This window comes from Alexandromys fortis, unplaced genomic scaffold, assembly GCF_014885135.2.
Source record: "Alexandromys fortis isolate MF-2015 unplaced genomic scaffold, M_Fortis_MF-2015_v1.1 scaffold_120, whole genome shotgun sequence".
NCBI lineage: Eukaryota > Metazoa > Chordata > Mammalia > Rodentia > Cricetidae > Alexandromys > Alexandromys fortis.
The window spans coordinates 1365756-1380911 of record NW_026067999.1 but is presented as its reverse complement, the minus strand read 5'-3'; the positions used below and the strand labels follow the sequence as shown (position 1 = coordinate 1380911).

General features: G+C 40.3%; 1 protein-coding gene across 12 annotated transcripts in view; it reads left to right on the top strand.

Moving 5' to 3' along the window:
• The window catches only part of Reps2 (RALBP1 associated Eps domain containing 2), a 321626-nt gene that overhangs the window by 166764 nt on the left and 139706 nt on the right, over positions 1-15156 (top strand). For all 12 annotated transcript variants that reach the window (XM_050160594.1, XM_050160589.1, XM_050160591.1 and 9 more), the window contains exon 5: positions 1690-1787. In XM_050160594.1, the coding sequence (XP_050016551.1) occupies positions 1690-1787 (98 nt within the window). The remainder of the gene's footprint in view (positions 1-1689; positions 1788-15156) is intronic.

Below are 15156 nucleotides of genomic sequence, written 5' to 3'. Positions count from 1 at the left end.
TTTTTTGGTTTTTCGAGACAGGGTTTCTCTGTGGTTTTGGAGCCTGTCCTGGAACTAGCTCTTGTAGACCAGGCTGGTCTCGAACTCACAGAGATCCATCTGCCTCTGCCTCCCGAGTGCTGGGATTAAAGGTGTGCGCCACCACCGCCCGGCGGCATTTATACTTTTTAAAAGAATTAGACGACTTACTTTTTGCTCAAAAGTTTTAGCTTTTAGTTGTATTTTTTGTGTGTAAATGTTTTACCTGCACGTATGCCTGTACACCAAGTATATGTAGTGCTGGTGGAGGCCAGAAGAAAGCATTGGATCTCCTGGGACTTATAGGTGGGTGTGAACCACTATGTGGGTGCTGGGAATTGAACCTGGGTCATTTAAAAAAGGAAACAGTACTCTTAACCACTAAGTCACCTCTTCAGCCCTCAGAAAATTTAATTTTTTTAAAAAAAATCTTCAATGCAAAATAAAAATCCGAGGAAACTCTTTCCCTTTTTCTATGGAAAGAACTCATAAATATGGACTGCAAGGAAAGGTCTTCATTTAAAATGATACCTTTTGTGTTTGGTAAAGAGAACTGACTGCTCTTCCAGCAGACCTGGGTTCAGTTCCCAGCACTTACAACTGTCCATAACTCCAGCTCTTGGGGACCCAATTTCCTTTCCTGGCCTCCATGGGAACCATGCACGCACACATGCACGCACACATGTTATAGAGACAAGCATGCAGGTAAAACATCCAAACACTTAAAATAAAATAATACTTTTTAATAGGTATAGATGATATATNCATCAGGCCAACCTCAAATAGGCAGTGTACTCTTCAGTCCATCCAAAATGTGTAGTGTAGTTCCTGTACTTAATTGGGAGGGATGAAATGTGCACATTCACCCCAGGGAAAACCTTTTCTGGATTCCTGAGTTTTATACTTGATGCCCAGTTGAGTTTACCTTTCCTAATTCTTTTTTTTTTTTAAATCCAATGCTATTATGTCCTTTTACTGTTCTCTCCTCAAATGAATGTAAATTTGGTTTGAGTATAGAATGAAATTGGTAAGGAGAAACTGCTATCTGAATTCATTGCTTTTGAAGTGATAGAAGTTTCAGTGAGAATAACGCATGGCATGTTTCAGTTTTGATCCCACTGGAAGAAAAGATTTAGGAAGTCAAAAGAGTCCACCAGCCATCCAGGCAAAGTACCCCCATTTCCTAGATGGAGTCATGCGACTGGGGCTGCTGATCATTCACATCAGGCCTGTGTTTAATTCTCACCTACAGCCAGTGTTCATTTTAGGCCAAAGTCACATCCTTCAAAACCATGAATGAACACAAAAGTGAGCCCCACCACTTCAGAGCATGGTTCAAGTTACCAATGTGGCATGTTTCTAGCTATTGATTCGCTCTTTCTGAATGTTATTGAGGAGCTCACTCTTTTGCTCTCTCATTTTATGCCTAATCTTAACCTGATGTGAGTTTAGTATTATCATGATATTGGTGAGATGGCTTTAGATTGTTTGGTGAAATTATAGAGGCAAGAGGATCAGGATTTGTGAATCTCGGCAGCTCTCAGATTACACACTGCAATTGCTTTATTACCCTTTCCTTGAAAACCACATACTACATCAGTTTGAGTGTGAAATCATAATTTTGGAGTAGAATCTTTGTTTACCTTGCTAGCATTCTCTCTTGTTTTTCAGCTTCTTATGAAGCTAGGCAGCCCATTGGCCAGCCGGAAGGATCCTCCTCAGAAGGTCCAGGATCCAAACCCCTTCGTCGCCAGGCATCTCTTATTCGGGTAAGTTATGATGTGGGCCTACATCAGTGACAGAACTGGACAAAATTTTGTGCTGTGGAAATACAGCATTTAGGGTGGAGATAGGACTCAGAGGGTAAGAACATTTACTGCTCTTGCAGAGGATCAGTGTTTAGATCCTAGTACCCACATTAAGCAGCACACAACCACCTATAACTCCAGCTCCAGGGAGTCCAATACCTTCTTCTTGCTTCCATGGTACCTGCATGTATGTTCATATATCCACACACAGACACACATGCATATACAACTCTTATAAAGAAAATCCTGAAAGAAATATGGTATTTTAAAGTACTGAGTATTTTATAGCTAGCATACAAAGTAATGGGCTTCTTTTTAACATTTTTTTTTTCTTCTTTTGGTTGGGTGAGACAGGATCTCACCAAAATGATGTCAAACTCCCTGTGTATCTGAGGCTGATTCTGTTGTCTCCAGTTTCTGACAGCTGAGATTGCAGGCATGGGTCACTGTGCCTGGCATCACTATAACATTTCATACATATATAACATCCTTTGTATCTCCCCCATGACCCTTTCCTGTCCTCCCCATCCTTACTTACTGATTGTCTTCCTCCTCCCGAATCATCCATTCTTCTGCTATCCTGTCAGGTGTATTTCATTGTTTTCTAATGAGGAGCATAGCTTTTTGATCACTCTCTCTTCTGTTGTGAGAAAGGTATAAAACTACTTCATCATTCAAACATTGCATTTTTTCTTTTGCTTGTTTATTTTCTTAAATCTTTTCTACTTTTATCTTCTTTCAGTCTCTAGAATAAACCAGAGGTTGGCTCTTGATATTCAGTGTGTCTAAGGCATCCCCACCCCTTCACCTACTTAATCATGGAGCACTTTCTTCAGGAGAGCTTCATATTTCCTAAAGCAGCTTGTTTCATGTTTGCCTTATTCTTTATTATTGCTCATTGAATGCCTAACTAACTGTTTTCCATTTGCTGTGTGTCTCCAATTACGTGGCAGGATTTTGGAAGGCTGCAGTCCTTCTGTATTCTCTCGGAGCCTCAGACAGTGCCATTTTGGTAGCAATTGGTCTGTAACTATAAGCAACTTTTTGCATGTAATAGACACAAAATATTGTCTCACAGGTTATAATGATACTCAGTTTATTCTGATTACACAATACCGTAGGTAGTTTCAGCTTCTAATTCTCCAGTGTTTTTCTTTGGGTAAAGAGCTCTGATTTTTTTCCTATGTCCATAGCTGTTGTCTTGTGTAGTATCTCTAAGTTCCTTTGTAAAGAAAGTATATTATTAAAGAAAAAGTGAGTGTGTGTTGTGTGTGAGAGTGTGTACACGTACATAAGAGAAACTATCCAAAAGTTAGGTTTATTATGTAACATGAAAGACAAAAGGAAGTGGGTGGTGGTTTGTATAACATTTCAATTGTGGAACTCAGGAAGACGGACCATTTCTGCATAGGCACCTCTACTCAAAATAGAAGAGTGGAGCAAGACACTCCCACAGAGAAGTGGGCTAGTTTGAAAGATAGTAAACAGTCTGAAGAAGATCCTCAGGTTCATGCAGTGAATGCCTTTTGGGCACAGGACACTGTTAGACATGCACAAAACTTTAACTTGAAGCAGTGCTCTATTTGCAAAGAACTCTCTAAAAGATAGTAATAAACCATATGTGATATATGTAATGTTTCCTAGAACCATAAGCTCTAGGTACTGCTGTCTCTATTAGTATAGATGGATGACTGAGAGAGGCGAAGCAGCAAATCAAAGATTTCATTCATACCTACTATGTGGCAGAATCTGAATTTGAGTCTAGGAGAGTTCAGTGTCTGCATATTAAACATTTAGCTCAACATTAGAGTTCCGTTTTACAAGAAGGCTAGATCACATCACAAACATTAGATGTTATAACAGTCTCTCGTGTGTGTGTGTGTGTGTGTGTGTGTGTGTGGAGAGAGAGAGAGAGAGAGAGAGAGAGAGAGAGAGAGAGAGAGAGAGAGAGAGAGAAAGAACAGTATATGTGCATTTGGTGCTTGGGGAGAGACCCCATGGCTTTGCCCATGCCAGGCAAGGACTCTACTACTCCACCTTATCCTCATCCAGAAAGTATCCTTGAAAGTCTGCTAATTTGCATAACATACAGACAGAAATGTGAGGAGTTCAAGGTAATTTTTGTGTACAAGGTCAACTTCTAAACTCAAGACCCTAACTCAAAAAAGGAAAAACAAAGGCGTTCTTTTTTTAAGGCCATTTCAGATCAGTTGTACCCTCATGTTGGAATGGAAGGTTGTTTCTTCAGCTGAGCCCCAGATGTAGTACTTGGCTGTGTTTTAGAGATCCCATGGTAAAACAATATGTGCCTTTAAACACTAGAATCTACAAACTGGGGAGGTATGTTTGCATTAGGGAAGGGTTTGGTGGGGTTCCTCTCAAAGCTTTCTTAGGTGTGGACTGCAGGTTCCTGCAGAGTATGTTCTATTTCTGTAAAGACAAAAATCTTCAATAGGTAGAAACACTGATCAAATTAGCAGCGAATCTTTGAATTCTCGGGGGTAGGGTGTGACTCATGGGACCCTTTCTATTAAGCTCCCTCAAAGCAACCCTCACTTGAATTGGTATCCTGTGATTTCTATTCTAATATCTAGGTCCCTTTCTGCCATGTAAAGGGGTAAGGATGTGGAGCAAGTAAGAAAGCAGACAGACACATGTACAAAGACATTTTCTGTGTATATAACATTTTGGACATATTAACTCAGTGCTCACAACTGTCTTTGGGGGTAACGAGTAACCTCCATTTTAGATGACAAAGCCTGAGGTATATATACTTTATTGAGTTTCCCCAAGATCCCAGTTGGAAATGACATGGACTGGAATTTAAACACTGGACACCATTCTGAATCCAGCTACTGACTTGGGAACTGGATGGAAGATGGTAATGTCATATTAAGTGAGGAAGCACTGCACAAAAAGTGGTGCTGAGGAAAAATCTGGTGCTGTAAGTTCAGTGTTGGATACCAGGACTAGAGCTTTTGAGACAGCTCAGAGGAAGTGAAGGAGAGTTCTATGTTTCTATGGGTCTGGAGTCTTGGGGAGCGCAGAGGCTGGATATAGGTGTTTGGCAACAATTGACTACTGGAAGCACAGGATAAAAACAGGCTCTGCCCAGGCCCAGCCTGACTCCACATGGCCTGGAGAAGTTCTTTTTCTTTATTTGTTACATTAACATCTTAGTGTGGATTTAGCAATATATAGCCCAGCAGTGTGCCGGTCTAATTCTCTTAATGTCTGTTCTCCTAGCACCTGTTTGCAGCATTGCCTTCTGTTCCGGGTGACAGCAAGGGGCCTTTCTTGCCCAGAATGGCAGTCTGTGCTTTTTGTGACTGATGTATTTTCCTTTCTTCAGCGCCTACGTTTCCTTCTTATGCCTGTCAGCTTGCTTTGGCTGGACACCATGTTATAGAAAGCAAAATGCCAGTTTGAATTAGTCATGGCGATTAGGGGTTTGGAAGTGAAGGTTCTTGGTGGTGGGGATTAATATTTATTTGGTACAGTGCTAAGTTCATTGGAGTGACTAATTCCCCTCATGGTGCCATGTTCCTGTGCTAATGGCAATCTATTCTCTTTGTTCTAGCTTCATTTGTGGCCTTCTATTCAGACCTTTTCTGCTTAATTACAGTGGGGTGTTGGATCTGGAGCTCAGAGGGTAAAGTGTCAGACTAGCATAGCAAGAACCTGTGCTTGATTTCACAGCACTTCCTAAACGGAGAGCAATAGCACACAGCGGGAAGATTGGGAGTTTGGGGGTATCCCAGCCTTAGCCAGCGCACCTGAACTGTGTCGTGAGACCCTGACTCCAAATCACTTCCACCACCATGGAAAAGTTAGAAGGGGACATGAATTCTGGGTCCTAGGTTAGGCCTTTAGGGACCCATGGGCTTGGCATTTTGGAGGTGTTTATGTCAAATTAAGCTTCCAAACTTTGGAATGGTCAGTATTTTTCCTTAATATTTTAGTTACTTTTTTGTTCAAATAATAGAATTTTTCCTCATTAAAATTTCATACACCTTTTTTTTTGGTGGATGGTTGATGGGAGTTTTCAAAGAAGGAGAAGTCTTTTCTGTTTTACCTGTTATCAGGTCTTCAGAGGCCATTTGTGGTTTCCATTTTTTCTTAAGCCCTTCTGGACATCTTGCACGTAGGTTCTGGTTCTGTCCGCATAGCATTTAGTGCTGCCCTTTCTGCTCCCACTGGGCTCTGCAGTCTGTGTTTCACCAGGGTTGTTGAAAGCTGCCCTGGGTCAAGGCCTCATCTAACTGAATTTCTTGGCAGCTTTTGCCGCTGCTCTCCTTGGAGTGTTCTCACTGCTGGTGGGCATGCTACCCTACCCTCTTGGTTCTGTGGCTACCTTTGATGAAATTGTTTTGCAGTCTTTCTTCTGCCTGTCTCTAATGCAGTGCCCCTTGAAATCATTTCTCACATTATTGTTCTTTAGCTAGTAGAATCTGGTGGTGATGTGTCTCCATCTGGCAGACAGCCTTATTTTGATGACTCACTGTCACGTTGAACTGATGGGTCTTCATCACAGAACCAGCATACCTGGCTCGATCACCCATTACCTTACCAGGCATCAGAATGTTGGTCATTGTCTTTGACTCTTCTTTCATCCCTTATTGCCCATTCAGTTACCAAGTCCTGACCATTCTCTGTGCCAGACATTTATCTGTCTGTCCTGCTTTACTTCTCAGTTTAGGCAGTCATCTCCTGTCACTGAATCTGGGATATTAACTCATAGCCTGCCTTCTTTTAGCCATCATCTTCTTGGAGACAAAACTGGATTATTTTTGGAGTCAGGGTCTCACCGTGTAGCCTTGGCTGGCCTGTGATTTGTTAGAGGCCAGCCTGCCCTAGGACTCAGTGATCTGTCTGCCTCTGCCTCCTGAGTATTGAGATGAAAGGCACTGATGCCATGCTTGGCAACAAAAGAGATCTTAAAAACACAAAGAGCCAAGAGATATAAATATGATGCAGTGTGTCCATGTGTTGAAACACCACATAGTGCTCATTATCATGTACAAATCTTATGTTTTTAAGTTCAGTTAAAAACAAATTTAGTTCTCTCTCCTGTAGCCGCTCATTCTCTACTGACTTGAATTTGTCACTCTGGCTCTTATTGTATCATCCCCGCTCTTGAACACGGGCTCTTGAGTGATTTGCTGTCTGCTTTCCTCTTCAGCCGCAGCAGCTCATTGCTTCACTCTCGCAGCGCTGGTCAGCAGCAGCTACTCCTTGTCATTTCTCAGGCGGTCAGCATTCTCTAGTGGGAACTTTATTCTTTATCTCTGCTTTTGCCTCCTGTGTTCTACCTTTTCCTGAATACATCTCTGCTTTTATCCTCCAGACACAGCATGTAGTATGAGAGTTTCCTGCTGCGCTCATGTATATGTGATTCTTGCTGTTTTCCATGCTTATAAAAACAGTTTATTGCTCAATTGTATATTTATTGGTGAAACTTAGACAAATGGGAATCTGATAATTATGGATGTCATCATAAATGCAACTAGATCTTTTTATGTTGTTCCCAGAACATTTTATGCAGACCCAAGCAAATAGAATATGTGTGTATATGTACGCACATGTTTGTGTGTACATGTGCACTTGAATTCATTCAGTCATAATACACCTCTCTAATTTTATTTTTTAAAACCTGACTTTAGGGATGCTGGTTTGGCAAATGAAATATTTTGCAACTGCATCTGATGAAAACACAATGACCTTCTATTTTAAACAAAACCACCCTCACTTTTTGAAACCTTAGCAAGCTTGCTGTGCCGTGTCTTTTACTGGAGGGACGAGCACAGCGGTGCAGTGGAGCACATTCTTAGCCCTTATCACCATTCTTTTTAGATAAAACAATGACAAACAGAACTTGGAATTCTTTAGGAGCCTGCCGTTGCATTTGGGTTTTGGAACTGTATTTTTGTTGCAAATTTTGTGTCAAACTGGTACAGTATGTTCATGTAAAAGCTTGTGAACTGAAAAGCACTTATTATTTGCAAATACATATTTGTTTCTCACTCACTCTCATCTTTTTTTTATCATGCTTCTCCCTAGTCCCTTGAGAGCCAGACACAAATTTTCTGTACTCCTTGAGCCCTTTTGGAATAGTTCTTAAGGTAAAAAGCAAACATGCAAGGATGATAAAAGAAAGAAACATTCATGAGTCTCTGTTAGAATGTTGTTGGCGAAGGTCAGAAGAGAATTGCTTGTGCCACAGGTAAATTGTTCCTGTAATACTTTTGATGGGAACAAAAATAAATAGTCTTTGGGGAGGTGAACATGGCACTGAGATAATTGTTTTTTTTCCTTTTGTGCTATGAGGGTTATTTGTGGGTGGATTAGATTGGGATTCTGGTAAAATAAGTCCTGCAGAGCATAGAGAATGGCTGAAAGATTAGGATGAGGCCAGCTAAAGTGATTGCATGACCTCATGAGGGAGTTGGTGCGCTGAGATGGGGGAAAAAACCAAAGCGAGTCATCAAATAAAGACATGCTAAGCACTGTCTCAGCCATTGCTTAGCTTCAGAAGTGGCCTACAAAGCAGCTTAGGGCCATCAGAACTCACCCAGGGTTTTAGGAATTGATTTTGAAGCATCATTAGGTCTCTCTGTGTGTGTCCCCCATGCATGTTAAGTTAGACCTCAGGTCTTTTTTTATTCCTTTCTTTTGAATCTTTCTCCTTCCTCCTTGTCTGAGAACATTCATCCTGACTATTGAAGAGCCATGGTGGCTACTTTAGCATAGTGTGATTTCTACCTTTACTTCTTGTGTTTACTTGTACTTTCCATGTAAGTCAGGATGATGTACTTGCTTATGAATGGGTTAAGTTAAATGAACTTATGCAGGGACAAACGAACCACTTCATAGTCAAGTTTTCTCCTAACAGGGCCATGGGGAGGGAAGTCTACAGTTTGAGTTGTTTCATATTATACAGTGAGTACTACATTGCAGATGTTATTTTGTGGCTGTGTGTCGTGTGCTTTTAAGGTGGTTATTCCTCAGAGCCTAAAGATTTTTACAAAGTCAAATATTGGAAAAGATGCAGTGTAAAAAAAAATCCTTCTAACTCCTACCTTCTAAGCACCCATCACAGAAACAACTATGACCCACGTCTTTTGTATAATTATATAAAATAGCTTATTTTACTTAATATTGTGTTAAACCCTTATTCAAATGCATATATAATTATATGTAGTGTAATCAAAGTATGTAGTTCAGCTTTTTGCCTATGTGGTAAGCAACCTATTTGTTAAATACTCAGCATTTTTCTTACTTAAACTGTGTGCCAATACACAAAGACTATCTTTTTGTGTTTTTCTTATACAAGCTCTTAGTATTTTGTTGTATGCATTTTCTGTAATCTATTTGAGTGGCCTCTTCTTGCTAACATCTAGCTCTTGCAAGTGTAGCATTGTGTGCAGTTGTATGGATTCGATTCCTGGGTATAGAATTCTTTAGTGAAAATGTCTACACTTTGGTAATTTTTATGGAAATTTTCATATTGTAAGCTATAGAGCAACTTATACATCTAACATAATGTAGAAAATGTATCTTTTCTGGTACCTTTGTAGATATAACATGCTAACAAACTTATAAACCTTTGTCATCCTCCTATGTGAAAAATGCTAACCTTTGTATACTAATTAGCATATCTGTTAGTGAATTGGAATATCTTAACATTATGGAGTTCTTCCTGTTGTCTGAGGTTTCTCTCCTGCCTGGTTCCTGCAGTTGTTAAGTTCCAAAGAAATCACACAGAGGTCTGTATTAATCATAAACTGATTTGCCAGTTATCTCAGGCTTCTTATTAACTCTTATAACTTACATTTGCCCATTATTCTTATCTGTGTTAGCCACATGGCTCAGTACCTTTTTCAGTGGCATAGTCACATCTTGCTTCTTCTGTGTCTGGACAGGACTGCAGAGGGAGCTTCCCTCTTCTCAGAATTCTCCTGTTCTCATTGACCCCTCTACTTCCTGTCTGGTTGTCCCACCTATACTTCCTGCCTGACTACTGGCCAATCAGCGTTTATTTAAAACATAATTGACAGAATATAGACAGTTGTCCCACACCATCTTCCCAAGTATCCTTTACTGTGGATTGCTTCTTCATATCTTAAGTCTTTTTTAAAAAAATTTGTCTGGGCTGTTTATGGCTTTGTACTGCTTTAACATTCTTAAGCCTGAAACCATAAGCTGACATTTTAGATCCCTGAGATTCTGCAAGGTGTATGGAAAACTGCTGCTTATGTGGTCAAATATAGATTGTGGGCACTTGAGGCACTTGAAGGAGGTTAGAGACCCAAGTTTCTTTTCTGCTCTATAGACCATTAGGTCTCTGGACAATGAGAATCTCTTGGTTATATGATTATGATAACAAAATTGAATTATTTAGTGTCCTAGTCAGTGTTCTAGTGCTGTGAAGCGACACCATGACTATGGCAATTCTTGTAAAGGAAAGCATTTAATCAGGGCTGGCTTGCAGTTGCAGAGTGTTTAGTCCATGGGAAGCATGGTGGCACACTGACAGACATAGTGCTGGAGAAGTAGCTTAGAGTTCTATATTAGGATCTGCAGGCAGCAGGAAGGAAGGCCATACTCTGGAGTTGGAATGGGCATTTTGAAACCTCAGAGCCCACTCTGGTGACGGACTTCTCCAACAAGGCCAGAGCTCCTAATCCTTTCAAATAGTGCCACTCTGGGACCAAGTATTCACATATGTGAAGCTTTAGAGGCTATGCTTATTCAAATTACCACACTTAGTTTATAGGTGTAGATTCTTGTTAAAAGGCTATTTGTTCTTAGAGATAGTAGGTGTAGCCTCTTTGTCTTGTTTGTTTAGTTCTCTCCCTCTACCTAAAGCAGAAGATAGGGAGGAAGAGAATGTGTGTGTGAGTAAAGAGGTAGAACTGTCTTGATCATTTTATAGTTTTATATATGTGCCCATTCTTGACTTGAGATAGTGTTTACCAGATCCATTCTCCATTGTACATCAAACCCTAGCTGGACTTCTATACCATGTCCTAAGGACTAAAGAGGTTTGTGTATGTGATGGGTATTTTGCCTCACTGTAAAACCCACAGAGAGTTGAATGGCACTATGACCACAAGTAAGACCTGTTTTCTGTAGTATCAAGCCTCCTGTCTACTTGTTGCCTTTGCTTATTTATAGTTCTTTCCCCATTTTTCTAGCCATTATTCTTGAGGAAAGAAATACTTTACTTCAAGTGACACTGAAGTTTCTTATTTTCTCAAATGAAGGCTTTTCAAAATAAATATTTGTATTCTTCAGTTAGTGCTCATTATGTGGCCATACATTTTTTTTTTCAAGATGGGGGCTCTCTGTAGCTTTGGAGACTGTCCTGGAACTAGCTCTTGCAGACCAGGCTGGCCTTGAACTCACAGAGATCCACCTGCCCCTGCCTCCAGAGTACCGGGATTAAAGGCGTGTGCCACCAGGGGACTGGCCCATGGCCATACTTATTCAAAATTAGAAATGCTATTTGCTCTGTTTCTTTGCTGGTAGTTACCTCTAATATAAAAAGAAAAAAGTTTTTTTTTATTATAAGATGCTAATACTGAAGAAATATTGGGTTACCGAATGAAAACTCTAGGGAAGTACATTTCTGGGAGAGAAGGCGAAGGATATTTGTAGGAATAAGATATTAATTCAGCAATTATCAGAACTGATCAAAGTATTGCCATAAGGCCTGAAAGCATTTATATTTAGAGATAGTGGGTGTTGAGAGAATGGTAATAAATGATAGCCATAGATTTAATGATATTAAACTGGGTGATTAGACTCTAAATAAATGCAAATGAGTGCATTCTATTTGTGATGTTAGTGCTTTCACACAAGGCATGAGGCACTGCACTGAACTTTCTGAGGTATAGTTAGGGTGCACATTGATTTGAGAGATAGAAGCTCCTCTAATTTAGTGTTTTAGATGTAGCTGAGAGCACCCAACTGAATGCAGGATCTTAAACAACACTTTGTAAAAGTAGCTAAGACTGGTGTTTGTTTCTGATTACTCTCCGGGACTCTTTGGTCTTGGTTATAGACTAGGCTGTTAATGTGTAAGCCTCCTTTATAAGGACACGATTTTAGCCCTTGATCCATCAGTATTTTTCCTGATGTGAGGGGAGCAGTAGTTTCATGGCTTTTTCCCCAACAACAGTAGTGACACTGATTGAGTGTAGATTTAGTGGCAAGGCTGTGCTTGGCCCTTTCAGTCTTTGCAACAGTCTTGCACAGTATTACATCCATCCATTTAGAAATCTTATTAAGTACCTTTCTCGAGTCAGCAACCATTCCAGTGTTATATTGAGGACTGCATACTTGTTCTCAAGGCACTTGTGGCCAACTTATGGAGATGAGTTCAAGTCATACGGTCTCATTTATGTATGTAGAATTGAAAACTGAGAATCACTGCAAAGATAAAGCAGTGTTTTAGTGGCATGTAACAGAAAAACCCAACATATACTACAAAGTGAGGGGAGACTTCCCGAAAGAAGTGATTGATGCTCAAGTTGGACTTAAGTTGACCAAGCAAGGATGGAGCTCAAGGTGGGGATAGGAATCTTTCATGTTGTGACAAGAGCCTTGGCGAGGCATTCACTGGGCATGTTCTTAATTGTGGACAACAGCAGCTCCTTTGACTAGTTTAGCAAAAGTGCTTTATAGCAGGGAGATTGAATAAGTAATTAAATCTTTAAAAGACCTGAAGAAATTCTAAGCCTATAGGAACAACACCTCAAATCTCACGGATAAGCCAGGCTTCAAAGGGAACCGTGCCTCTGCCACAGTCAGAAAGCTACAGGATTGGGAAATGCTGCCATTGTTTTAGCTCTGCTTCCGCAATGTGTGTGACCTCAACAAGCCACACGAAGGCCTTGTTCACTGCTTCTCTCACCCTGTAACTTGGATCTGAGTCAGGCTTTCATGGGTGTATTTGTTTAGTGGAGCCCACATCTTGTCTCAAATTCAAGTTGCAAGTGTTTGGGCACTGCAGTGTTCGTTTTTTTTTTCTAGGCAGCCTGTGCAGCACGAGTTATGCTAAGATGGGGTAAAATGTATTTTCAATGAGCCAGTCTGCTATATATCACAAAGAGAACAGATATACTTGAACTAAAGGAAGGCTGGTGTGACTAGAGCCTGGAGTGGGAGGGAGATGAGGCTAGAGATCAAAATAGGACCCTGTGGGCTTTGGGATTGCCTTTTAGGTGTAGGAAACAGGTGGCTTAGAAGTTAACTTGTTAATAAGGGGCCACCCTAAATTTGGATGCCAGTCTGTGTACTTCTTCATTGGTACCTTGGGTCTGTAGCCTAAATCTCAGAAGTATTTCCTGTTCTCTGCCTTTATTCTTGGAGCATCTGTTTCCCATCTGGCCTTAGGCTATCTTGAGTGTTAAAGGAAGAACATTCTGGCAAGGACGGGCAGCCTTGACCTGACCTACAAGGCTGGGGGTGGAACATTGCTGCAGTATTTCTGAAAGGCTGTAGCCTTAACAAAGTCTCTTCTTACTGCTGATTTCTTATTTTTTCTTCCTGCTTCTCTTCTAAGCAAAGAGAAAAACCCTGACAATTGCAAAGGACATTTCTCCTTCTGGAAGACCTTGGATTCTTGTGGAAGAATTGGAGACAGTGGTTGCTAAAGAAGTGTTTGTTTATCAAAATCGTGTCAGTGTGACATATGAAAATAACAGTAAACTAATTGACTATATGCACTGTAGACTTACTTCCAGATTCTTTAAACAGTGAAAACATGCCAAATACTGCTCACCTACAAAAACTATGTGCTTAAAAAGAGGTTTCCTGGGTAATCTAATAGTCTATCAGTTGTAATCTAAAACTGTATCAGATGATGGAGGGGTATATAAATTTAACATAGTCATTCACATCTCAAGAGAAGATCCTTTACCCACAAAATTCATTTAGGTATTGCCATTAGCTTCTTCCTGAAAAGGAAGCAATTCTTTATTACAGGATGGATGGATAGGTAGAAAGAGACAGCCATAGAGCTTAATGACAAAAATTTTCATGTTCTGACTCTTTTATTTGCTAAGCATGTGGTCTTGGTATATTAATTACTTCCTTTACCAAATCCTCAGTTTCCTGTTCTGCTGATTGAAAACAATGGGACCTGCTTTGTAGAGCTATTACAAGGCTGAAAATAGGTATATTCGATACTTATAGCTACTTATAGCACCTGTCATTTATTAGAGTGGTGAATACATGTTACCAAACATTCATTTATGTTCATGGGGATAACTTTCCTTGGTTTGAGAATTTCATATAAGCATCTAATAGATTTTGTTAAAATTGCCCCCTTTCATTCCCGTCCAGCTACTCCCTATGTCCCCACCTCTATTTCTTACCAGTTCCATATACTCTCTTAAAAATCCCATTAAATCCACTATATGTGCATGGGTGAAGGACAGTCTACTGAAGAATGGGTATCCCAGAAAACTGACTCTCCCTCCCACAGCAACCATCACTTGCCAGTAACTCCTCAACTAGTGGTGGGATTTCATGAGGCCCTCCCCCACATATACTGGCATTTTAGCTGGCTTGATTTTGTGTAGGTCTTCATGTAGTCACAGTTGCCATGATTTCATGTGTGCAGCGACACTGTCATGTCATGTCAAACATAATTTTACTTCAGATGTCTACCTCTGGCTCTTACATTCTTTCTAGCACTCTCTTCCATGGTGATCCTTGAGCCTTGGGAACAGGGTGTTCTGTAGTTATCCCTTTAGAGCTGAGTACTCCAATAGTCTTATGTTCTTTATATATTGACCCGTTATGAGTCTGTATTAATCACTGTCTACTTCAGCAAGAAGCTTCTCTGATGAAAATTGAGAGATAGACTAGTCTAGGAGGTAGTTTATTACTGTATTCATTTAGCAGAATAATAATAGTTTTAGATTCTCTCCTAGGGAATATGACCTAGCTCGCCATGGATTTTTGGCCCAGTTTACTGTACTGTGCATGAATTCTGTCTTTTGGAGTAACCTTTAAATCCAACCAGAAACTGGATGGTTACTCCTATAACATTCTTGCCTCTATTACACCAGTTTATACTGGTATATTATTTGTGTTTTAATAAAGCTTGCCTGAAGATCAGAGAGCAAAGCAGCCATAATAGTCAGCCATATAGGCCAAGGAGTGATGGCACACACCTTTAATCCCAGAAGACAGAGGCAGGCGGATCTCTGTGAGTTCAAGACCACCCAGGGCTATATAATATGGAATATATCTAAAAGAGAAACAGCTCACACAAAGGTGATCCTAGCACTTGGGATCACATGCCTTTAATCCCAAC